Consider the following 26625-nt stretch of genomic DNA (forward strand, 5'->3'; position numbering starts at 1 on the left):
ACCTTCAGTACCATTTTTCCTCTGCAGGGTCTGTACTTTGAAAATGGCAGACTGTTATGGAATTAAGCCTTATGTATAAACTAAAATAAAATTTGCTTATGTACCTGATTAATAGTGGAGGTAATAATATATTCATAATAGCACATGTAAAAATGCAGTAATCACTTTCAGGCTGCAAAAAAGAGACCTTGTTACACAACGTCCCTTTAAGAATCTCAAATACAAAAACAGATGTTTGATTTTTTTCCACACGTTTTCATTTGCCATGTAATTCTATTTACTTCTGCTCTTTAGATTTGAGGTATTTAAAATGAATCTAAATTGCAGAAAGTAATAAAATAGAAAAGCCTTTGAATGACAAAGGTATATTGAAACTTCCAACTGGTAGTGTATATACCTAAAAGCAACAGGAGAACCTTTCTGATGCAGTCGAACTACATGTTGCTTTTATATTCTGGCAAAAAACACTAATTACAGGAGCTAAAAGCCATAATCATCCCCTGCTGTAACAACAATCTAAAATATATTTGCGGAGAAGAGGTGGGAAATCAAAAAACATATTTTACAACTTGCCTTATCTAATGAGATTAGCAGATCCACTTACACAACAATGATATGGAGATACACGCTGATAAACCTGTAATAACTTTTTATTCTCCAGATTTTCACATCAACTGACAGTTGGGAATCTATAACAGTGAGCGACGTTGTTTTGCTTTATTTCTTTTTTTTTTTTAAACACAGCTATTCTGAACACAGTAGCCGTGTTGAGTAGAGAGCTTGGTGAAAACTGCCTGAGACTCTGGAGCACAAAGTAAGCCAGGTTGAGAAGGACACAGAGATAGCATTCTCTGCTTTTCAGAGGCAGCAGCAATTCTGACACATGCATGAGTGCAAATAGGAAAATTAACCATGCAGGCGCTCTCTATCTCTTGGCATGCCAGGGTGACTGCAAAGGGAAAAAGGGAAGAAATCATTTCAGCATGTATGTATGCATGCATACACGGACAGATAGCGTTCGCAGAATGCTGAAAACATCTTAGTCTCTAATAGAATAGGCTGTTCGTGTGGTTGCAGCTCAACTATATTCTTTGGTTTATTCCATCTTTTCTTTCTTCATGACCTTTTTAGTAAAATGTAGTTTTTGAAAAATACTAAATAGGAAAAAAGCCAAGCACCCTTTGATTGTTTCATCCATTAAACACTTCTCCACATGCTCCTCTGGCTTCTGACAAGTACAGCAAAGTGCTTAAAAGCTGCCCCAACCCTCATTTAGGAGTCAAGGGAGATATTATTCAGCCAGTACAAAGAGAGCGTGTACACGTGTATTTATGCTTATGCTTCCCTCTGCGAACTCCATAACTTAATCACATGTGGATGTTCAGATAAATAGCAGCATTATCCGGGCTGGGAATGCCAGATCCAATTTGTTCTATCAGACAATGCAACGCAGAAGCACCCAAAAGTTTTAGACAAATGAAAAAGGAGCATTTTGAAGATTTTAGTTTAATCTGCTTTGCTGCAAATGACAATAAAATGCATTAATCTGTAGTGTTCCACTTTTTGGTAAGCTTCACCCACGCCTTTCCCAGGCAAATGAATTTCTGAGCATTAGTCTGCAGATACGGTTTGATTCAGGTGTTGTGCACAGGACTGGGATTAGTAACCAGACCTGTGAGTTCAAGAAGGCGTGCTCACCCTGTTGAGCTGTGCGTACAACCAGAGGGGGGTCGGTGTGTGATGATGGGGCCTGGAGTGTGTGTTATTGACCAGCGGATGTCAGTGCACGATTAGCAGGAGATATCACACTTGCTTGGCTCAAATGTTCATTGATCCTCAAACCTTGGTACAGACTATCATTGGCGTCGTTTTTATCTTCCTACTCTCTGACTCACACCTCCTTTTTTTCCTCAAGCGATTTACCCATTCCCTTCTCCCTTCTTTACTAATACCTTCTTCCTTTCCTCTCTTCTCCTTCTCCTCTATTCCTCTTCTGTTCTACTTTTTTCATTCCCTCACTCTTCCAACCACCCACCCTCATGGATCAAACTCTTTATCTGGTCTAAGCCACAGCCTGCAGGCAAGCAGGCAGTCTCTGCTGAGGCTAGAGCAGAAGACCCAACAGCTTCAAACAGCATTATATAGGGCTGGCATGAAGCATGTCTCACACTGATAGATGAAAACACTGGCCCCTCAGACGCTGTCTGTTTATGGGTGAGATAAAATACAAGCAGGGGCAATCCCTATGTTTCTAACCCTACCGCTTTTCAGCTTAAGCATTGCTACCAAGCCACTCAAAATCAAGGAGGGAAAAAAGTTGTTTTTTTTTCACAACTTGGCCAAAAGGTGATTTTTATTCAGATAAATACAAATAAAAAACATTTTTTGTTTAGAAGGATGTTTATTTTTTCTTTTTAAGGGGCTCCTGTAAAATACCCTTTCCAGGGTAAATCTGTTTTAGCACAAAGACAAGACATTGCTGATAGTATCACACCGGTTGTATCCGACTTTTTAATCTCCGATCCGATTTTTTTTTCATATCACATTGAGTGCATTGCGTATAGAGAGGTTCCTCCATAGGGTAACAGATCTGTCACTCTGTCACAAAAAGTGGAACCATGTCCCACATTACACCAGGTCAGAGTAATAAAGTTGAAATAAATAAATAATAAGAAAAGCAATCTTGTACACAAAGCCTCATTTCATGACCAGCCTGCACAGAACAGATAAAGGATTTTGATAAACACAATATAGTGGGAACTTGGTTTAAAGAGATAGAAAATGCAGCAATAAAAGCTGTGGGATAGTTTATACAGGAACTGGAAAAAAATCAAAATCTAGACAAGTATTTTTTTCTTAAAATAAGTGCCTTTGTTCTTGGACGGAGGAGGTAAATGAGGTAGTTTGCCAATTGAACAAGACAATTTACACTTAAAATAAGAAAACACAATTGCATCGTTTTATTTCGAGTGCATATGATCTAATTATCTTATTATCTGTGTGTGTGGCTCTAATTATCTAAAAATGCTCATTCCATTGGCAAACTATCTCATTTACCTACTCAAATTAAGGGTAAATACACTTAATTTAAGACATTTTTACTTATTTCTAGATTGTTTTTCCAGCGATCTGTGAAATTTGCTTTTTCTATTTAAATTTTTTGTTTTATTTTGTGAGGCTCAACGAGGGCCACTATTTTACTTTGTCCATTTTCTGTCCTCCTGAACTTCTAGTATTATTTTTTTGTTTACATTTTAATGATTGCTTATCCCCTATTCAGATTGTTTTTTCTTATGATTGACATATTTTACTTGTGTATTTTACTGTATTTGGATGTGTTTTTTTTTCGTAACTGTGTCTCTCTTCCTGTCAGACCTAAGAAATTGCAGGTTAATTGCTGTGTAGTCTAACTAAAATAGACCTGGGGTCTATCTCACTCAGAGCTACACATGCTCCCTCTTACAAAAAATTATGCCAGGAGCGTTCTTCCTTATTGACTCTCTGTGAATTCTAAAAGTCACGACCACTTACGACAAGATTTTCTGTGAGATCGGACGCAAGATCTTTTTCGGTCTGTTCAGGGCTTTAAAGCATCAGCTAAAATTAACTTGCATCATCACAACACAACTAATACCCACCAGTTTAAAATCCACAAAAGGCCTGTCGGTTTTAAACAGCTTTTTAAGTTGCTTGTTTGCCTTTTATTAATTCTATTAATTAATTTTCAAACAGGAAGGACATAAAACATATGATTTTAAGTTTGAAAACATCAGTGGTATGGTACCAATGCTTCTACTGATGCCATGTGCTCACAGATTGTAATTTAAACAATTCCATGTAGATGACTTAACAGAAACGATTAAAAACTCCAGTTTTCAATGTATTGTTTTCCACGGTTTTCTGGGCCATGATCATTCAACATTGACAAGCCCAGTCAAGATGAGTTTCACTTCATTTTAAAAAATTTAGTTACTAATTCAACCAGATGTCATGTTGGGGTCTAGCGTCTAACCCACATGCAGAAACACTCTTCAGACAGGGAAAAAGGTAAATGGTTTATTTACAATGTTTACAGAGAAATGTGAACGGGTTCTTGGCTCGGCAGGCTGGTCACGGGAGGGAAGCACTAGAGGAGGACAGATCAGTTAGAGTGGATCCAGGAAACTTGCAGTTTGACTAGGATTAATACCTGCTCAAAGGGTATTCAGATCAGCAGGGGGGAAACCTTGTGGGTCCAGAGGCTGTCGGCGGGCTGAGGGCAGAGACTGAGGCTTAGGCGGAGGACTGACAGGCAGGTTCCAGGAAGCGATTGTTTTCTCCAGGTTTAGGCAGATCTCCAGATAAGTCAGGATCTGAGAGGCAGAAGAACACAGGGTCAGACTTGTTCACAAAAATCAGATAACAGATCAGAAAGGCTGGCTCAGGTTTTGCTGGTACCATTACTGGCAAACACTCTGGCAGGGAAGTGTCAGCCTCCTCCTCCTTATGAAGGGCTCATGATGAGCAGATGGAAAACAGGTGTGTCGAAGTCAGCTCATGCCCTCAGGAGGAAGATCCCAGGCGCCCTCTGGTGGAGAAAGTTAGACAAGCCTCCAGATCCCAACACCAGAATCATAACATTGTTATAAAAGTGATCGGTTACAAAATTTTAAACAATTATTCGTTTTTCATGTAAAATATAGGACATAGAAAAAATGCAGCTATTGAAAAGTTTTAATTGACAAGAAATACATGAGAATGACTGAATTGTAACACTGGTTAAATCTATTGGAGTAGAACCTCTGCTCAAGTATTAAATCTTTTGCAGCTTCTAACAGGTTTTACTTATTGATGTGAATTTTTTCGGGCTCCATTAATCTATTTTCAACAGTTTGTCTTGAGAAAAAAGAAATCTGTAATAGTTTGATGCTGATGACTTAAAGTATGCCTTGGTGGGGTTCCATTTACCCAATACTTCAGCTGATAGATGAAACAGATACTTTTTAGGCTTTGAGTGTTATTTTATACCCTAAAATGATGCCAAACACAACATTACCTCTGACATGTTCCCTTTGTTCATTGGTTCCTTGATAATTCTTTAGTTCTTTAATGTTCTCTCATTAACTTATGTGTCGTTCACAGAAGAGCTGACATGAAAGCACACACAGATGCATTTTGAAGGCATAATAAATTAGTCTAAACACAAATGCACACCACACCTTTAATAATTAGATTTTTTATTTATTAGAAAAATCACATAATATTTCATTTCCATATACTGCAACAATACAAGAAAAACTTTTTGCTTGTCTGTTACTGAAAGAATTAATGAGATATATTGACGTGTGGTTATATGAAAAATTATCAAAAGTTTATGGGGTAGGAATACTTTTACAGGGCACTGTTTTCTCATTTTCTAGGAACAATTTCAGTGACACTCACTAGGAAGTGTGCAGCTTTCTTTTTCCAATTCCATCAGCATGATTTTGAAGTTAACAAGCTTTGTTTTTGTTGGAAATTTTAATGGAAGGGAAAAACAATGTAGGTGTTGTTACAGACTACCAGACCGATGTGAAATTACCCTCAGACTACGATGAGACCAGAGGCACTTGTGTTTAAGTGGATTCTGCCCGCAGGCTGTAGCCATGGAGACCATAGCTTTAACCCCATTTCATGAGATTGCAAAAATGAGAGCAGGAATACACAACTAGGAACATTTCCTAATTATTTATGTCCTGACTGGATTCATCTTTTTTTTTTTTCAGAGTAAAAGAAGCTTGAAAACTTATTGAACTGAAGGAGAAGCTGTGACTCTTTGCATCCCTGTAAGATATAGTGAGCTTAGGACAAAGTAACTAAACAACTTGAGTAAAATGCAGCAACATTTATTGAGTATGCTCAACTGAGCACTATCCCAGTTTAAGAGAAATGTTTTCCACTGAGGGGCTCTGCTTATAGTCCACAGGTCTGTGGAGATTTGCTTACAGTAAGGAGACGGTGAAGGTAAGATGGCTCAGAGGATTCAAGCTCCACTGAACGCAGGCTTATGTCTAATAATCAGCAGGGAAAAACTCAACATGGCCTCCTTTAGGAAAGGAGTCATGGAGGATTCGATAGACAGCACAGAAAGCAGAGCTGAGGAAAACAGCAGAGTACAGATGTGGGCGTGGAACATTAAAAAGCTGAGAAATACATGTCCTGATGTTATTCCTTTTTTGTTATGTGTTTTTTTTTTTTTTTTTCATCAAGAAATGGCCATTGGCTATAAAACACAGCTGGACAATAAAGTATGGACTTCCACAGCAGGATTTCCTCAAAATAATACGTTTTTAAAAGCTTCACTTGCTTTGCGTGTGATTTAGTTGATGAGATCACAGGAGGCATAAGAAATGTTGTTGTAGCTTGGATTATGAAAACAGCAGGCTCTGTGTACTCAAATGTACATTTTAACCTTTGCTCTTTAGATTTAAGATAAAAAATGCAGCTCCACATCTAGCATTTTTAACACAGAAATAATAAAAAAACAAAAAAAAAACAATGCAACTTTGGTGTTTTCTATTCATTCTTTCTGTTACCTGCTGAAAGACTGGGTCTCTCTCTCACCCTCTGACCAGTTAACTCACCTGCAGACATATCTGAACATGTCAGTGCTATCTATGGCAGAACGTTAATCTTATTGGTTATATCCAATCACTTTCTACATTTGTCTAATGGTTTGTTCAAACCAAATGCAAAACCTACAAAAAAATTTCATTTTTTTGTGCATTTGCTCCTCCTACATTTTGACAGACATTTCCCTGGCAAGCAACCAAAATTCGCTGCAAGGGGAATTGTTCATGGCTAAAGTTAAAAAGGGAGTTTTTCCTCTCCACTGTCGCTACAAGCATGCTTAGTGTGAGGGATTGCCTTCAAGTCAATGAGTCGATGCAATCAACTGGTTTTCCTTAAATAGAAAACTTCAATTTGACTATGAATTGTAAAGTGCCTTGAGACGACGTGTTGTGAATTGGTGCTATATAAATAAACTGAATTGGATTAAATTGAGTTGAAAGGCTCTTTCTTAAAAAATCTCCTATGTGTCAGATTCACCTCAACATATTGGACCTGGATTTTACAGAGGAAGTCAAGATATTTTATATACTTTTAACAGCTGAACAAAGCTGCTGGGATCTTTGGTCCAGCAGATCTTCTAGGGAAACCTTTCGTTTATATATCTCTTGTAATGACATAAAACAGGTCTTTTTCTGTCTTCTTCTGTCTCCTTGAAACCCCAGTCATCCTCAGCAGAAGGCAACTCACACTGAGCCTGATTCTGCTGGAGGTTTCTTCTTGTTAAAAGGGAAGTTTTTCCTCTCCATGTATGCTCATTGTGAGGGACTGCTGTCAAATTATTGAGTCGATGCAATCAGATGGTTTTCCTTAGATGATCTGGTTAATTGTCTCTGTAAAGTGCCTTGAGAAGACATGTGTTGTGAATTGCTGCTATATAAATACACAGAATTGAATTAGTTTGGTGTCCAGAAGCTGAGGCATGATCTTGGTCGCTTTTTGTGGACCTTAAGGTAAGGTGCCTTTTTGCCTCACCAGACTCGTGACCTTCACCTCGCAACAAGGAGCTAAAATTGTGTTCGGTGTGAACACAAATCACCGAACTGGACCTAACATGCTTGTTGTAATTGTTGCAGAAAGGCAGAGCACCCAGAAAGAAAAAAAAAAAACATGTTTGCAGAGCCGTACACAGGGCCCAAAAAACATTGAGGTCAAGATTCAGAAGCTTACATGGGTTTGGCGGCATGCTCCCAGAAATCATTTAAATAATTATGTTATTTAAATCTGCCCTCTTTAAATTTTAACACTTCTTTGAAGTGTTAGAATACAATCAGGCTTATCTGATCCAAACTTTCCGGTTGACATAATAAATGTCATAATAATGTTTATGTATTATCTCTACCTTTACAAGCCATAATGTATTTTCTTGTCATCTGTCTCATTAAGACAGGATGATAAAACTTGCAAAAGGGTCACCTGTTATAACACATTAAAATGGACAATAATTTATTATGCTAACAGGCATCATCCCTGCCCATTAGCACAGATTGAGTCTTCCCAGTGGCTGCCACATCCTGTTATTCCCTCTCCATTGATGCAATGGTGCTAGCTCATTAGCATCAGCAGTTATCTATATTGTTGTTGTCAGAACAAGATCTAATCATATTTTGAGCCTCTGGATAAATGCATGTGTGTGTGACTATTTAACTAGTGCAATGGATGTCTCACCATAATAGCGACTTTTTTAATTTTTTTACTTCTGAGCATTCATCTGTGAATGATCCTCAACAAACTAAGGCCCAAATGTCTATTTAACAGGTGTCCAACATGGGGGCAGAGCGGTGGAGGTCAACAAACCACAGCACAGAGGCGGCTGCAGGGCAACCGCAGCAGCATTTAAGCCCAGACCCCAATGAGTGATTACCTCAGAGCTGTAGTCATAATTCAGCATGACCTCAATCTGCCTGCGACACTGCGGTTTGATGGATCTGCTCACAGTTTTCAGTGTCAAGCACTCGCATGTCAAACACAGGCAGATAACGATAAGGCTATCTGGTGCTTTTAGCCAAAAAAAAAAAAAAAAAAAAAAAAAAATGTGACATGCATTCAGATTGTTTTGCTTCCGGCTCTATCGGCTTAATTCATCTGGAAGTTGAGTGAGAAATCATTTACTACCTCGATGTCAGAATGAGACAAAACAATGTCAGAAATAGTTAACCCTCATCACGTTGATACCTAGTGTCAATCGGGCGATTCCTCATCAATCAAAGTTAGCACTCGTGCACACATGCATGCACCGCTCCCTGTGTGGATAATTAGTGGTTTCCCTCAGTGGGGGATGAAGCCTGAGTCCACCCCCCACCCCTTCACTCCCCCTCACTCTCTCTTCTCTCTCTCTGACCTTCCCCAGTGAGCTTCCTACCTCCGTGGGGCTCATCACACATAGTTCTAATACATATTTATTGGTCTGCTGACAGCTTATGTTTGCTGGATTTATGTGTTTCTTGACAAACAATAGTAAAAGCCCAGCCGCTCTCCTGCCCTTTCATCCACCGAAGCGGAAATAAATCTAGTGGTGTCACCCTGGCTGGAGCTTCCTCCTTCAGTCGGCCATCTGTTGGTTTTGGGTGCAGGTAGACGAGGCATGGGACCCAGTCGCACTGAAGCAGCTCATTTCCAGTGACAGTAGAGCATAATTGATATTCTTATATCTGTCAAATTGCCCTGGCAATCACAGGAACAGGAACTTCTCAACAGGAAGCAGTTTTCCTACAGCAACTTCTGATCAAAGGCATTCCAGAAGTAGCTGTGGCATCCCTCGCGGAGATTTTAGATTTAGGACGGCCTCTCTGAATCCACTGCCTCTCTTGTTTGCCCCCTATGCAATATGAGCTAAAATGCAAGGAGAAGCAATACCAGTAAAATGCCCTGGGAGGGAAGAGGGAGGGAAGAATAGGAAAAGATGGGAGGATTAAGACCCCAATCTCCCCCCTGCTCTGCCTCTGAGGGGCCATCTTTCATCTTAAGTCTGCCCCTCTAAGGCTTTCAAGTGGGTGAAACCCTCGACATCTGCTTCCGCTGTCTGGGATGTGGTACAGGGTTGCCACCCTGCTGAGATGCACAACCACAGGACAGCTTGAAGGGCACCTTTTGGGGCAGGACACAGAAGGCTAATGGTCTCATCTGTGAAAAAAGAAGCATGATGCAGAAATTTTAAAGATCAGTGAAAAAAGAGGGTTACTCTCTCAAGTCATTTATACAACTAAAAATTTTTTTTTTTTCAAAAACAAGCAAGCAAACTCAAAGAAGCACAGTTTGCCAACCTGGACACAATAATTCTTCTTACTCTTTGCAGCAGATATCTGTAAGTAGGTCTGTAAATAAACACTTCTTCTTAGCCTAGATCAAATAAGCCCCCTGCTGCCTCTGATTAGGTCTACAAACATGATATATTTGAGCTGTTTATCTCATAAACAAAAAGATCTCAACATACCCTCCCACACTGATGCTGAAATATCTCAAACAGAGAAAACTCACCGGTACATTTAAATGCTAATTGATCGCCACCTAATCACATATTTTCATTCCACACGTTTGTGGTTCTCTTCATTCCACAGTATTTCAAATTGAGTGTTTTTACATGACTTGTTTAATGTTCTCTAAAGCCATTAAAATTGTGTTTAATAATCCAGTTAACCTCATCAGGAAAAATAGGTTGGTACTATAGTAGAATGTAAGCTGATGGATATACAAGAATCAGTGCATCCTGTTGGCTTTTTGACTGCACATTTAAATGTCGGCTTTAAAAGTTATACACGATACTACTTACTTTAAATCCATTGTCTTTGTTAATAAAGACTTATCAGTTTAAGTGTTTTATACACTTTGTTATTTTACAAATTTCTTTAAGTTTTTTCTGATAGAGCACAATAAGGGTATAAGTCTGAGGTGGTTTTATATTTGTTGGTTTTTTTTAGACAAAAATCCCTCAAAGCTGTAACATGCATTTGAATTCATACTTTCAATACTTTGTTAAATTAACCTTTTCTGCAAATAGCTGTTTGCCAACTCTGCACAAATAGAGCATGAAGTTGTTAACAATACTCAAGTATAGCTATTTTCGACTCAATTTAGGTTTGAATTTTGACAGGACATTCTAATATATGAGTGTGTTCCAATGTAAATGTGATACTTAATCTGATCTTAGGTTTTTAGCAGCAAATTTGAGCATATTTTCTTCCAGAAGTGCCTTTAGCTCAGGCATCCCCAAACCCGGCCTAGAGGGCCGCTGTCCTGCAGGTTTTAGAGGTTTCCCTGCTTTAGCACAGCTGATTATGATGATTGCAGTAGAGCAAAAGCCTGTTAATCAACTATCAATTAAAATCAGCTGTGCTGGAGCAGAGAAACATCTAAAACCTGCAGGACAGTAGCCCTCAAGGACCGAGTTTGGGGATGCCTGCTTTAGCTATTCTTCACTGTTAACTCTAACAACTTTTCCTGTCCCTGCTAAAGAAAAGCATCCCCAGATCATGATGCTGCCAAAAAAACATATTATACTAAAGGTTTGTTTTTGTGGCAGCATTATATGGCAACCGCTTTATTTTCAAAGGTTACGGGTTGCTTTTCATTATATTTAGGGGTATCAAAATAAAGCGGTTTAATTAATAATTTAGGTTTTTTCTAATATTCTGATTCTAATTAAAATACATGAATAATTTTACTTATGTTTCCACAATTATATCTGACATGACGGTTTAGTGCCAGTGACCTGCAGCTTTTCAATGCAGCCCTGCTCTAACACATCTGAAACAAAAGGCTGTTCCTTTGTGTGGGTTAGTGCGAGTTGTGCATCTCTACTATAGAGGATCCTTGTGGAGAACTTGGGTAGCCTACACAGGTGAAAGTATTCTTGATAATCATAGTGCTGGGCTTAAAAGAGCACCAGAGCCTTCATTCAGGGCTCGTTTCTTGTGTGTATTGAAGATGTTAGTTGCTTTCTAGTCTCTTGCTTCCCTCGAGTATTTTTCCTGATGTTTATTGGATTTGTTTGGTTTTCAGTATTTTTATATTTTGGATTTTTGCCTCTGTTTCCCTTGGACTTACATTAAACCATCCAAACCCATCTGTGCCAACTTCTCTCTGCATTTGGGTCCTTAAAACCTCCACCAAACCTGACAGAATTACCTCCTTGGCCTGCTATTAAGTTAAACTATGTGTGTTGGAGCATAGGGGCATGCAAAAGCTGGTATATCTCATTAAATTTAGAGGAAAATATATGGGAATTTGTGATTGTCACCCAACAAAATGTGAAGTTATATGAATTCCTCGGCAAGGAATTGTAATTTTAACCACTGGTAAACTGTGTTAAAGCTGTAGATATGAGTGTCATGGTCTATGAAATCCCATCTACAAAAACAAACCACTCTGAAGCACCAAACCAATATGTAGACTAACATAATAAAGTTCTTTGTAGTTTAAATGTATCTATTCCAGTTACGCACAAGCAATATAACCAGGCTTTCTGTTCAGTTTGGCTTTTCATTGTGTGCCAGCAGTCTGCATAACAAGATCAAAAGGTGCAGTTCAGTTCTTCCTGCAAGTGTAGTGAGTAGGAGTCACCTTTTATTTATAGAAATCCACCCACAAGCTTCTGCAGAATTTAAAATCGTTCAGGTAATAGATATATATATAAGTGAAGTGAAGCATATCCAATGCAGAGCCATGTGTGTGGAAGGATGGGTGTCCAAATGTTTGTGTGTTATGACCTAAAAAAAATCAGAACTGTGTTTTTAATTACATCTTTGATGTTAATCCAACTTGCCTGAAAAGCATCACTATCAATGGAAGGGAAACCCCTTAGCATCTACAATCCCCTTGTAGGGTTTTTATGCAATTGGACTCTAAATTTGAGTGATTGTTGAAATAAAAACAAATCAACATGTGTCCCTTATATAAAGACAAAATATGAGTCAATGAAAAACAAAATGGTTTGGCTTCCAAAAGGTAGTATGTATGCATTTATTCATAGGGAGTAGTATTGGTAATAAAACACATATTTAAGAGGTCACAAAATAAATGTGTATGTTATGGCTTTTCTATTAAGATAATAATTTCCTGTGTTGCATAGACGAGCTCTTTTAGATTAATAAAGCCTCAGAAGAAAACATCATTGGCTTACTTTCATTTACAAGGCCATCCTGGGTAAACTCCCTCCATACCTGTGTCACCTCATGTCTGTAGCTAACAGTGGTTACAACTCACGTGCTTCAAGTCGTGTTCTTTACACTATTCCCAGGATCAACACAGATCTTGGCAAAACATAATTTTTCTATGCAGTACCATGGTTGTGGCACAATGTTCAAAACTCCCTGCAATTACGGACTCTTATTCCGCTACAGCATTTTAAATCACTATTGAAAACCGCTTGCACAGGGAACTGTAACTGTTATTCTAGAGTCTAGTTTATGATTGATTTTATTATGTTGTCCTGTGTTCTTATATGTCTTACTGTACAGCTGCCTCTTGGCCAGGTCTCCCTCGAAAAAGAGATTTTATCTCAAGGGACTTCCTGGTAAAATAAAGGTTAAATAAATAAATTAATTAAAAAAATTGAATTCTGTTTAATGAAGCAATATTTCCTACTCCAGCTAAAAGTGAACATTTTCATTACTTTTGATGTTCACTACGTAGTTATTCCCACAAAAACCTCTTAAGTAGACGACTGCTGCTTGCTGATATATTTTTATAAAATATTTTTGAAAATAGAACCACTGGCTGATGTCTAATCTTTAACCCCTCTAGCCTTTGGTCCCATGAGAAGATGTGATCTTAAGATCTGCTTGTTCAACCCTTTAACAGGACGTTTTTTTGTTGGTTGCTCTTATTTTTGGTTCCTTGCAGGAACCAGTCAGCTCTGTACTGCCTCTGCCCATTTTTCTGTGGACTGGATTTTATAATGAAAACTTATCTCACTTTCTGATTATAACTGATCATCATGTCTTGTAAAGAACACATACAGAACATTATAAATCCTAATAATACTAGACAAAATTAGCCGAAGGCTATAGTTTTGAATCAAATGAAAGAAAAATTGAAATTATATATAGATATTATTTGTATTATAGCATTAAAGCGTAAGGTCCTTACGTTTGTTTGACTCTACAATTGCAATAAATACAAGCTGCTTCCGACCAAATAGACAATTTTCCTTATCTGCATTAAATTTGATCTCTGGCTCAATAGTTTACCAATAATTTACCACCTATCATTGCACAACTATATTTATTTGACTGATTGCCATACATGCGAACAATGGGTAATTAATGCTATGTAAACTGCACTCTTTATTGCTACTTTTGAGGCTTGCTTTAAATATACTTAAATTACACGCATAAAGGTACTTTTAAGGCAATGTTGTTAGGCTAGAAAATAAACAGGTGACACAGCAGGGGTTTTAACAAGGGTAAACAACTTGATTGCATTACTATTTTTGTATTCTGCAGGATACAGAATGACAGCATTACCTTATTAACAATCCGCCATATTCACTAATTGAACCTGCTGCTGATTCTCAACCTGCAACTGCTAATCTACAAAGTTTTTTGAAAAAACATAAAATATTTTCAACAACAGCCCAAGTCTTGTAGACTACTTTGCATGCATTAGTATTGCAGGTGCTCCAGAGTTGTTTTTCACCTGAGAATGTACACAGGGCAGTGTTGACATAATGCCCTGAGCGTAGAGTCGATATGGGAAATATTTCACATGTAGGGTGGCAGGCCGTCTGTGGTCTGCCGCAGACCACAGACGGCCTGTCATCCTACTCTGTATATGGTTTCTGTATCTACAGTGGCCTGTGTCAGGAAATATTGTTGCACACATGATGCTGAAATTGGATTCCAAGCTTTAGTGATAAATTAAGAGGTTTCTTTCTTTAATAAGTCTGGACTGTAATTGAGGAGCTTAAAGACCTACATATAGATGGACTGGTCACATCATGTTTACAACACCCTATAGAGAGATTCCTTAAGTTCCTTAAAGCACAAATGGAGTTTTATAAAAACCCATGTCTAAAAATACAAACCATTAAAATTTTTCTGCTTATTTATACATAGTTCAAACCTGGACTGAATAATAACACAATGATACATGCATCTAACCAGGCCCTTTATGACAGACCAATATTTTTAGTTTACAGTGTGTACAGCAGTGACCATGGGTTTGATTATTTATGGGTTGGCAGAACAAGTTGGTTTCCCAGGGTTCCATGCAGACAAGAACTCTTACTGACAGTGAACTCCAGTGTCTCTTGAAAGTATTTAACCCAAGATAAAACATGCATTTAATGCACCTATATTTTGGTATACCTTAATTCGCTTCTTGGGATGTAATGTCAGTGCATAAGAAAGGTTATATACTGTACTAAAGAGGATGCAACAGTAGAAGGAGGAAGACAGTAAAACAGACAGATTGCTGTTTCTTCCTTCAGTCTGTGAGACCAGGCCATCTGCACATTTATTATCACAGCAATGATTCCATTATTGTTCTGTGTGGCAACAAGGACTCGTTCTGTCTGGCCTTTGTTATTCTTATCTGCTGTGTGGCTGACAGGCTGCTTTTGATCATGGCAGGAACAAAATTAACAACTCTCATGTATCGCAGTGCATAACTGAATCATCATCCTTAATAATGACACATTAAACATTCCCCTATCTCTTGTCCTTGTGTCCTTATACAGGTCTGTTCCACAGAGCTATCATTCAGAGTGGGTCAGCCCTTTCCAGCTGGGCGGTGAACTACCAGCCAGTCAAGTACACCCGTCTCTTGGCAGAGAAGGTGGGCTGCAATGTCCTCGACACATCAGACATGGTGGACTGCCTGCGGAAGAAGAGCTCTAGGGAGCTGGTGGAGCAAGACATCCAACCTGTTAGGTATCACGTGGCCTTTGGACCCGTCATTGATGGGGATGTTATTCCAGACGACCCAGAGATTCTAATGGAACAGGGCGAGTTTCTCAACTATGATATCATGCTGGGGGTGAATCAGGGTGAAGGCCTGCGGTTTGTGGAGAACGTGGTGGACTCAGAGGATGGTGTTTCTGGAAATGACTTTGACTTCTCTGTGTCGGATTTTGTGGACAGCCTGTATGGATACCCGGATGGAAAGGACACCCTAAGGGAGACCATTAAGTTCATGTACACAGACTGGGCAGACAGGGACAACCCCGAGACTAGGCGGAAAACGCTGGTAGCTCTCTTCACTGACCATCAGTGGGTGGAGCCGTCAGTGGTGACAGCTGATCTCCACGCCCGCTATGGTTCACCAACCTATTTCTACGCATTTTACCACCACTGCCAGAGTCTTATGAAGCCTGCATGGTCAGACGCAGCCCACGGGGACGAAGTGCCATATGTCTTTGGAATTCCAATGATTGGTCCCACCGACCTTTTCCCCTGTAACTTTTCCAAGAATGATGTCATGCTCAGCGCTGTGGTTATGACCTACTGGACCAACTTTGCCAAAACTGGGTAAGTCACTGCTTCCATTTTGTTCCCATTAAAATAATATGCCTATAGCAATAAACAGGACCAAGGATATACACACACATAGACTTTCATCATTTGATGTTTTATATTGGTGATTAGTGGATAAGACAGTAAGACACAGTGTACAATTGTATTGTCTTGAGAATGAGAACGTTTTCTTTCAATCGAGGATTTCCAAAAATCAAAACAGTATAACAGATAGCAGTTTGAAAGAGGATGAAAACAGCAACAATGCTGTACTCCCTTTAGCCTTCCTGTTATGTGCTGAAAATCTCACTCACTGAATGACCTGCTGCGTCTCACTGTGTCATAAAAACCTCTTTCAGTTTTTTACTCAAAACCTCTTGTATTGATTTTCATACAACTGAACAAGAAGTTACATCTGAGTATCAATGAAGACATTCACAAGTAAGCTCAGTGTAGGTCATAACTTGCACATATGATATGACAATAAGAAGACATCAAAAGAAAAAAGAGGAAAAAAACTGAGCAAACCCTTCCAAATCATTCCAGGAATAATGAAAAAGGGTTCTTAATTATAAAATATAGCCAAGAAACAACATTAATATAGNAAAGTATTTAACCCAAGATAAAACATGCATTTAATGCACCTATATTTTGGTATACCTTAATTCGCTTCTTGGGATGTAATGTCAGTGCATAAGAAAGGTTATATACTAAAGAGGATGCAACAGTAGAAGGAGGAAGACAGTAAAACAGACAGATTGCTGTTTCTTCCTTCGGTCTGTGAGACCAGGCCATCTGCACATTTATTATCACAGCAATGATTCCATTATTGTTCTGTGTGGCAACAAGGACTCGTTCTGTCTGGCCTTTGTTATTCTTATCTGCTGTGTGGCTGACAGGCTGCTTTTGATCATGGCAGGAACAAAATTAACAACTCTCATGTATCGCAGTGCATAACTGAATCATCATCCTTAATAATGACACATTAAACATTCCCCTATCTCTTGTCCTTGTGTCCTTATACAGGTCTGTTCCACAGAGCTATCATTCAGAGTGGGTCAGCCCTTTCCAGCTGGGCGGTGAACTACCAGCCAGTCAAGTACACCCGTCTCTTGGCAGAGAAGGTGGGCTGCAATGTCCTCGACACATCAGACATGGTGGACTGCCTGCGGAAGAAGAGCTCTAGGGAGCTGGTGGAGCAAGACATCCAACCTGTTAGGTATCACGTGGCCTTTGGACCCGTCATTGATGGGGATGTTATTCCAGACGACCCAGAGATTCTAATGGAACAGGGCGAGTTTCTCAACTATGATATCATGCTGGGGGTGAATCAGGGTGAAGGCCTGCGGTTTGTGGAGAACGTGGTGGACTCAGAGGATGGTGTTTCTGGAAATGACTTTGACTTCTCTGTGTCGGATTTTGTGGACAGCCTGTATGGATACCCGGATGGAAAGGACACGCTAAGGGAGACCATTAAGTTCATGTACACAGACTGGGCAGACAGGGACAACCCCGAGACTAGGCGGAAAACGCTGGTAGCTCTCTTCACTGACCATCAGTGGGTGGAGCCGTCAGTGGTGACAGCTGATCTCCACGCCCGCTATGGTTCACCAACCTATTTCTACGCATTTTACCACCACTGCCAGAGTCTTATGAAGCCTGCATGGTCAGACGCAGCCCACGGGGACGAAGTGCCATATGTCTTTGGAATTCCAATGATTGGTCCCACCGACCTTTTCCCCTGTAACTTTTCCAAGAATGATGTCATGCTCAGCGCTGTGGTTATGACCTACTGGACCAACTTTGCCAAAACTGGGTAAGTCACTGCTTCCATTTTGTTCCCATTAAAATAATATGCCTATAGCAATAAACAGGACCAAGGATATACACACACATAGACTTTCATCATTTGATGTTTTATATTGGTGATTAGTGGATAAGACAGTAAGACACAGTGTACAATTGTATTGTCTTGAGAATGAGAACGTTTTCTTTCAATCGAGGATTTTCCAAAAATCAAAACAGTATAACAGATAGCAGTTTGAAAGAGGATGAAAACAGCAACAATGCTGTACTCCCTTTAGCCTTCCTGTTATGTGCTGAAAATCTCACTCACTGAATGACCTGCTGCGTCTCACTGTGTCATAAAAACCTCTTTCAGTTTTTTACTCAAAACCTCTTGTATTGATTTTCATACAACTGAACAAGAAGTTACATCTGAGTATCAATGAAGACATTCACAAGTAAGCTCAGTGTAGGTCATAACTTGCACATATGATATGACAATAAGAAGACATCAAAAGAAAAAAGAGGAAAAAAACTGAGCAAACCCTTCCAAATCATTCCAGGAATAATGAAAAAGGGTTCTTAATTATAAAATATAGCCAAGAAACAACATTAATATAGGTACATCGGGTTGTTGAGGAAATTGGAATAGTTTTAAATTTACCATCTTTCTGTTGAGGTGAGAATCTGATTTTCTCCAGTTTTAGACAGGATTAGATGTCAGCCATCCACTGAGCCTGAATAGGCAGGGAGGCTTCCCTCTACCTGAGCAGAACAGCTTGTCTGGCATGGAGAGAGGTGAAGGACAGAATATACTGCTGTTTTTTTTTTTATTCACTTCCCCCTCTACAACATCAAACAGAGCAACCATAGGGTCAAGGCTCAAATGTAGTTTTTTTTCCTTTTAAATTGCTTACGTTTCTTTGTATGAGCAGTCCTATTTGTTTTCCAGCTAATTTTCCTGCTTATACACATATTGAAGTTAATCGATTGGAGGATCACTTGTTTTTATTTCATTTTTATGGGACTGGGGAAGCATTGCCACGATTTCGGGCCACTTGAACCATTGCACAATATCAGGCTGCTCACAGTATTGAGTTCCCAGGTGGACGCCACCTTTCACCAAGCAACGTAATGTTCTCTACAAGCCAAAAAGAAAGAGTATTGAAATCAATGCCAGCACCAGACATCACAACCAGAGAAGATACAAACTGATAATCACATCCACAATTGTGGGAAATGTGAGATACCTTCCTAACTAACAGCAGGAATTGGCAGTCAGACTCTACCTACTGAGGAGACGGAGATCTGTTGGAGAGCAGGGGGTGCTTCTGGAAACCTATTTTGACTCTGTGGTGGCATCAGCCTCTGCTTCGGTGTAATATGTCAGGACAGCATCTTATGTACTGTCCAATGATGCCCCCTCGAGCAGGTGCACTTGGTGGGAAACAGAACCCCAGCAAAACTAACATTCCTGTTGGACCGTGTTGCCTTTCACATGCAGGGAGCGGTTGCTGTTCTATTATAATCTATTCTATTCTATTCCAGATACCCTGTTTATACTGAAATTGGTCAATTTTTTTTATCTTCTTCCCTACTGAAGAGTGTTTACAGGGTTAATGTACAGTAAACTCAAAGTCCATTAACTCTTTTAGAGTTATTACAAATGCAACTGGAGTAAAATATACACTACATAGAGAATTCAGAGTGGGACCAAATGCAATCAGATTGGCGATAAATTTAAGTCTTCAAATGTTACTTTAACACTGGGTACTGTGAAACAATGGTGTGATAATTTTTTTTTAAATACCTGTGCGCCTATATAAACTAAAATGGATTTAAAATGACGTACAAAACTATGGGAAAATGGCATTCTAGTTAGTATAAAGATGCTGTGAAATCTGCTAAACAGCTGCAGTGTAGTAACTGAACTGTGCTGCACAGTTGAGCAATTGTGTTTAAATGTGACAAGCTTGGATTCTAAGTGTCTCACAACATTATAGAAAAGATTTCTTCTGAAGTCCCCATAAAAAGAATCACCTTTAAGTCTTGTGGGAGGTGAAATATTGCAGTAAGAGAGCAGGCTACACATGAGTGAGTGGAGGCAGCTGTCATAAAGGGAGTGGAATAACATTATTAATTTGAGGATCACTATAAGCTGTAAGCTACATGCTTCAGAAAAGCAAACTGGTTAATTGTTTCAGTTTTCCCAAACACTGGCATCAAATCAATACTCCAAACATTCAAATACAATACATACTGCTTACGGCCAACTGTTCTTTATCGTTACTTGGGTTCATTAAGAAACTGTAGTGCTCTCATGCAGCAGACTTTCAAAGGGTAGTTCAGGATTTAAGATGAGGATCTGTTAAAAGATATATTATCTCAGCTGCAGTGGAAAATCTCTTCTTCATGTACTATAAATCCAGAGGGGTTGGTCCTGGAGGCTGAAGTTGATGTGTAGTCAACCACCATCCCTTATTGTCAACATCAATGAACAGTTTCAGTAAATTAAATGTCTGTTTTGCATTTATTTACTGTAGTCAAGTTTGCCTTGGTGGAATCTGCACAGTAAAACAGCTTTTGAGATGAGGCAGGATATGGCTTTAGTCTTGGTAACTCTCTAGCTTAAGTATCTGAATCAAACTAAAGCACATTTATACAAAATAGGATATTTTGTATATTTATAGAATTAAAGAGAATTGTTAGTGAAGTTAGTATCCAAGTTGCTATAAACTTCTAACAGATCCTCACCTTTCCGTATGAACCAGAATTGGCGTTTCCCTTTGTACTTTTCCATGTTTTTACTTCATGAAGCTGTTAGGAAATTCATAAGATTCTCACATTAATATTTTGCATGTCTGCAGAATGTATGCAATGTTGCATTTATTTAGTTCAAGGACATGCTGAACCCAGGGGCCCTGAAGGCAACATTTGTGCTCAAATGTATTTACTGTTGCACCCGCGTGGCTACATTAATTAGTAAAGCAAATTACGCTTTTCTTAATTGATTTAGTTGTTGATGTTGTGACATTTATCCTCCTTATAGTTTAAGGTCAAACAAAAAGAAAAATTTAATTTAGTAAATCTTTAATTGGTATATTAGTTTAATTCTCAATTAGGTCTGTGCTAAAATTAGGAATATAGATATTTTCCAATTCTGTTTTGGTTCTCAGGTTAATTCTTAAAGATCCATTTATATAGTCAAAGATCAGTTGGAGAAAAGAAGTATTTCACCGTCCTTACAGCCTCCATTGAATACCAGCAATTCAATCTAATATAGGATGGAATCGATTCTAGATTTTAAGAATCAGAATCAAATCCATTCTTGGAACTTGATTCAATACCTCTTTTCTCATCAGTACAGAATACTAAAAAATATAACATAATTAAAGCTTTCCACTTACTAAACAAAAAATTTGAATTATTGTCAGTAAATTTCCACTGGCACAACATGGAGTTCAGTTCCACCTCCATGACTTTCCATCACGTATTCCTTTTTTTTTTCAGTACCTGTAGTGGATTTTTTTCATCCCTGCTCAGGAGTACTGTAGGTATGGACAGAGCTGAGTGGGGCCAAAAAGAAGCCAGTATCAGTACTGAAAAACAGTAAAGTTATACTTGCAGAGTGGAATTGGGTTGTGTAGAGCAGGGCCAAGAAGTACTGGTGGCAAAAGGGCATAATGGCTGTTACTATGTGATGTTATTTTTTTCAAAATATCGCGCTACTAGCATGTGCTTGCCTGGAACTAAGTTTGATTTTGTTATGGAACTAAATATAAAAACCATCGAGTGGAGAATCTGCTATCCTGTCAGAAAGCTCTGAACAATAAACTGACAAGGAAAGCATCCCTGACTGGAATAGTCGACTGAAAGGATACAAAAAGCAATATAGTGAATTGCTAGTCCCGCCCAGTGCCACATGTGGGCAAATATTTTCTTTCATCTTCTTTTTATTATGAGTCATTGTCAGGTCAAGGGAAGCATGTAGTGATTGTATGAAACAAAATAGAAATGTCATTTCTGGAGCATCTTTTTTTTTTCTACATGTCTTAGTTTGGTTTCCCCGTTTTTTTTTGGTCATGATGATGCTGCAGAAGCTCCTATAATGGCCACATGTCAATGCTCCGTGGAGTTTTGTTGTTGACTTGACAAAATATTGATGGCACTCCATAATCCTTTAGCTGGAGCCTTTTGAGTGGAAAACCTTAAGAAAAACACACTGCCAAAAAGGCAGACTCTTCTAAATGGTGCGTGGAGAACTTGCTGAACTTCATGCAAAAGCGTTCACCCAAATCATCTGCTGTTGTTGATCTTTAGGGAAAATAAAGAGTTTTTTCTCCTGACTGCACCATTTGTGCTCTCAAAAGTGAGACAAAATACTATTTTAAATTCAAATTACGTAAAAAAAAATAAAAAATAAAAAAAGCTACTTCTTGTAGGGAATCTAAATGAGTTGCTTTACAACAGAGGACTGAAGGTTGTGTTGTTTTGCCAAAATGACCTCAGGCATTGCTCTACCTCCTTCAAGTGTGAGAGGGGAAATCAAGACTCTGATTTTAATACACATTGTAGAAGATGGCATTCTTTGGCCCTGATAAATCAGATATGTTGGAAATCCATACTATCAAAAATAACAATCATTTCACAAACTTACGTAGCATTCATTTCATATGTGGAGCAGGTCTGATGAGAATAGCGAAAGTCCTACTTTTATTAAACTGATGAAGTTATTAAAAAAAAACAGTGCAATATTTAAATAAATAAACAAAAGATGGTTTTCCAGTATTCAAAATTAGCATCATTTTTTTTTTATAGCGGTACTTTAAGAAGTCTTTCACCATAATATGCAATGACTTGCTGAGACAACCCCTATATAATGGAGCAGTCAAAAGACTTCATCATCACATAGGTAATCTAAACCCTTCAGTTCATTAAAAAAGGGTTTTACTTTACCATCTAATTATATTACAGATACTATAAGTCATTCATTCGTTTCTCAGTATAGATCTCATACATATTTATGTAAATATTCACAAATTGCACCCAATGAGATGGAAAATCTAGAATAAAAAATAAATCAGTTCTTTATTAATGTATTTTGTAAGAGAAAACTTTTACTTAATGTAGTCAAGATTCTCAAGTGTAACATTGGGGTGTTTTTTTTTTTTCTTTAGGGGAGAGGCAGCCTAGTGGTTAGGGCATAGAGTTTGGAATACTGAGGTTCTGAGTTCGAGCCCCACTCCCACAGACTGCCACTCTGGGTCTCTGAGCAAGACCCTTAACCCCACACTGCTCACCGGGCGCCGCACAATGGCAGCCCACTGCTCCCCAAGGGGATGTGTTAAATGCAGAGGTACATTTCTCTAACGAGAGATCAATTAAGTTTAATTATTACTATTATTTACTGGCTAATTGTAAATTTGGGAATGGGGAACTTTATGAACCATGTCCTGAATATTTGAGGACAGCAGGAGATACTGAAAAGAGTAGACTGTTACCAAAGCCCAGTACCTGAGTTGTCACTATGGATGGACTGTAGCTGGCAGCTTATTGAAACAATATAGACATTGACTGCAATAACAGTTATAATGTTACTTGCATCTCTGAGCTTTATTTTACTGAGTTTTGTTACTTTACAATGTTCGTGTAAAGATCGTGGTTCTGTTGTTTTTCTCTAAGTTTTCAGTTTCAAGTTCATCCAGGTTTTTCCTTGTTTTCTAGCTTTATTGGTGTGTCTGGATTCATTTAAGTTGCTTAGGTTTTTCTGTCTGTCCTCTGTTGCCCCCTTGTGTTCTTTTCCCTTGGCTTCCACATCAGCTCTGGTCACACCTGCTCCTTATCAGCTCATTAGTCCTACCTTTGTTCAGTCAGCCATAAATACACTCCCTCTGTAGCCCCTCTTTGCTGGTTCCTCGTCTTACCTTTTCTCACCCTGGCTCCTTGATGGGTTTCCCCTGATGTCTCCTTGGTTCTGGTTTGTGTTTGATTTTTATGTCGGATTGTTTTTGTTTAACATTTTAAGTTGGATTTTTGGATTCCTGTTTTTGCTGCCTGATCTTTCATTAAACCTTTTAAGAACTCACCTCTGCCTGTCAGCCTCTACATTTAGGTCCTCATAAAAACCTCCAAACAAATCGTGACAGTTTGATGTTTTTCACCAAAAGCAAAACCATTTAGTTGCAAAAATAAAGGGCCCAATGTTTAGCAGTAAAATCAACAGCGCATGCCTAAACTGGCAAATAGCTTAAAGAGAAGAGAAAAAGTTCTTATTAAATTGGACACGAACTAGAAATCTTTCTTCCAACAGTATAATTTTGGTACAGATTTCTGCATTCTGCCACATGTTTTTAGAAATTATTAAAATCAGTGATAACACAACTGCAAAACTTGCTGAGCTATTTATAGAAAGTAACTGAAGTAAATCCCATCTCAGCTGCATGAAGAGACAAAAATGGATAGCATGGCACAGAAAAGGCATTTTTAACAAATATATTTGTGAGTTCTTTTTGTTCAGAAGTGATTTTTGCCTGTATTTTCTGGGTCTTAGTCTGAAAACCTGAAACATATTGAACCTGAAGAAGATTAAAAGTTCCTGCTGAGTCCGTGTTTTGCTGTATGTGCTTGGCTGACTGGTTTGGCTTAGGTGGAATGGATGCTCACTGGCCTTTTAGTACAATTCACTTCATACAGTTTGACTATGGTTTGGTATGAGTGTGTGCATTTGGCTTAGTTTTGTCTCTTCTCCTGTGTGCTGTGGCCCCCAAAATCACAAAGCCTTATCAGGAGGAAATATCAAAGTTTTGCTCTGTGTTGCATTGATCCTTTACATCCTGGGTTGCGTCGATCACCCATACCTTGGGTGACTCACTCCCCACAATGCTTAATTTCACCCCAAACCATCATGGACCTAGGCCCTTTTATCTGACCACTAGTAATCATTTCTAACAACTTAAATTTAATTTGACAATCCCTGTTACCAGATAGGTATTGATCCCATCCTGAATGGGATGCTGGCTGAAATCTGTGTCTGTGTTTTATCTGTCTCTATATCATCTGCTGTCCAATTAGAGGGCATTTACATTCAGTCATCTTGCTGCAAGAAGCAGGAGCTGCAAAGAATTGTCGATATGGGTTGATATGGGCTGCTTTGTCTTCTCTAGGGATGTCTTAGGTCCATAAGATAAAAATGTGCCTGGCAGCAGTCCGTTCTTGTCTTTATGGATACAGATATCATGCATAAAATATATTCTTATGAATCTTTATTTGTTTGAAAAATTGCTTTATTTACTTGAAAAGATGAAAGTTCTACAGTTGCCAGAGAAGTCAGGCCATTGTTCTCAGTTGAAGGTAGAGGGACTGCTCACTCCAGGTCCAAGGTCATAGTTCAAGTCTTGTTTACTAATGATGCTTGAATGGAGTATGAGATGGATGAACGAACTGGAACAGAACTGGTGTTGTTTTTCATGGTGCAGAAAGAACCAAGCGCAAAATAAAATCTATTCATTTACCAGTCCATTGAACCCCAACCGGTGGTCATAAAATAATACATTAATCCCTGAGCCAGATCATGGAGGAAAATTGGGTTCAAGTCCAGATCCAGTTTTGTTTCTCTACTCATGCGAGTTCAAAGCAAGTCATTCTATGGGGAAATTCAGGGTCTCACCTTTGCTCTGATGGGACGCCCAGATGATGTGGCTCTGTTGGTGTTTATAAGTCGTAACCATCAGGTGCACTGGAGCGGCTGACAGCAGGGTGCACACTGGCAAGAATGAGGGTAAGCTCCTCTAAATATGATGACATGGTTCTCCTCCAACAAAGGGTGAATCGGGTCATCTGCAGTAATGAGGACACTGCTCTGGTCTGTTGTGGTGAAAAAAGAGCTAAGCCAATGCTTTATTCCTCTGTCTACTTCTTGACCCTCACCTAGAGTAATATGATTTAGATGATTCCTAAAAGAAAGAGGTCGTCGATACAAGCGGCTATAATTAGTTATGGCTGCTGGGTGGCAAGGTTCAGCTTTAGAAATGGGATGTAAAGCTCCATCATGTGGAGGAGATGAAAGAAGTGCTGCTTTTCCTCCCATCGAATGGAGGCAAATTAGGTGATTTTGTCAAATTGGATCAGGATGCCTCCAGGGTACCGACCTTTAAAGGTTTCGTAGGCCTGTCCCACTGAGATGAGATCCCCAGACCGAGCTGTAGGGACTATATACTGTATTAACTTTAATCCGTCTATATTTTTCAATTGTATTGGTATACTTTTTGTTTGAAGCAAAACAAGCAGAGCAACTGTTCATGCAGACTGCCTTGATATGATGTCCTTTGTTTTAACTGAGTAGAACATATCTCTTCTTGTGCAGAGATGCCTTAGGATTCCCCAGAATAACCACGAGAGTGTCTCTAAGTGGGACGTCTGTGTCTGACTTCTATCTCAGATGTTATCGCACTGATGTCGGATAAGCAGACAGGCCATCCTGCTAATGTTATCAATCACTCCAAGATGCTTTTCAGAAAAATAATCCAGATGTTAGACATTCCAAAATAACATATTATTCTTATCATTACAGTTGTTTTCACTATTTACCTAATAGTTCATATGTGGCTCCTTGGGCCAAAGCAGCACAAACATACCTTTTATCGATTCAGTCTAGCTATGTCATGGTAAACATGTCACTTGCCATCAACCTAGATAAAAAGAAGATGTCCAAACTACCATTAAGCTCTCAGATGGTAGTCTGGGATTTGTCCCAGCATTTAAAAAAACTCTCTGCTGTCTGCTGCAATCCAAATACCCTGTA

The 26625-nt window shown here is 38.9% G+C and overlaps 1 protein-coding gene across 1 annotated transcript in view; it reads left to right on the top strand.

Moving 5' to 3' along the window:
- The window catches only part of nlgn3 (neuroligin 3), a 268431-nt gene that overhangs the window by 228683 nt on the left and 13123 nt on the right, over positions 1–26625 (top strand). The window contains exon 7 of the mRNA XM_015381581.1: positions 15266–16055. Within this exon, the coding sequence (XP_015237067.1) occupies positions 15266–16055 (790 nt within the window). The remainder of the gene's footprint in view (positions 1–15265; positions 16056–26625) is intronic.

Source organism: Cyprinodon variegatus, unplaced genomic scaffold (genome assembly GCF_000732505.1).
Source record: "Cyprinodon variegatus isolate N-32 unplaced genomic scaffold, C_variegatus-1.0 Scaffold236, whole genome shotgun sequence".
Lineage (NCBI taxonomy): Eukaryota > Metazoa > Chordata > Actinopteri > Cyprinodontiformes > Cyprinodontidae > Cyprinodon > Cyprinodon variegatus.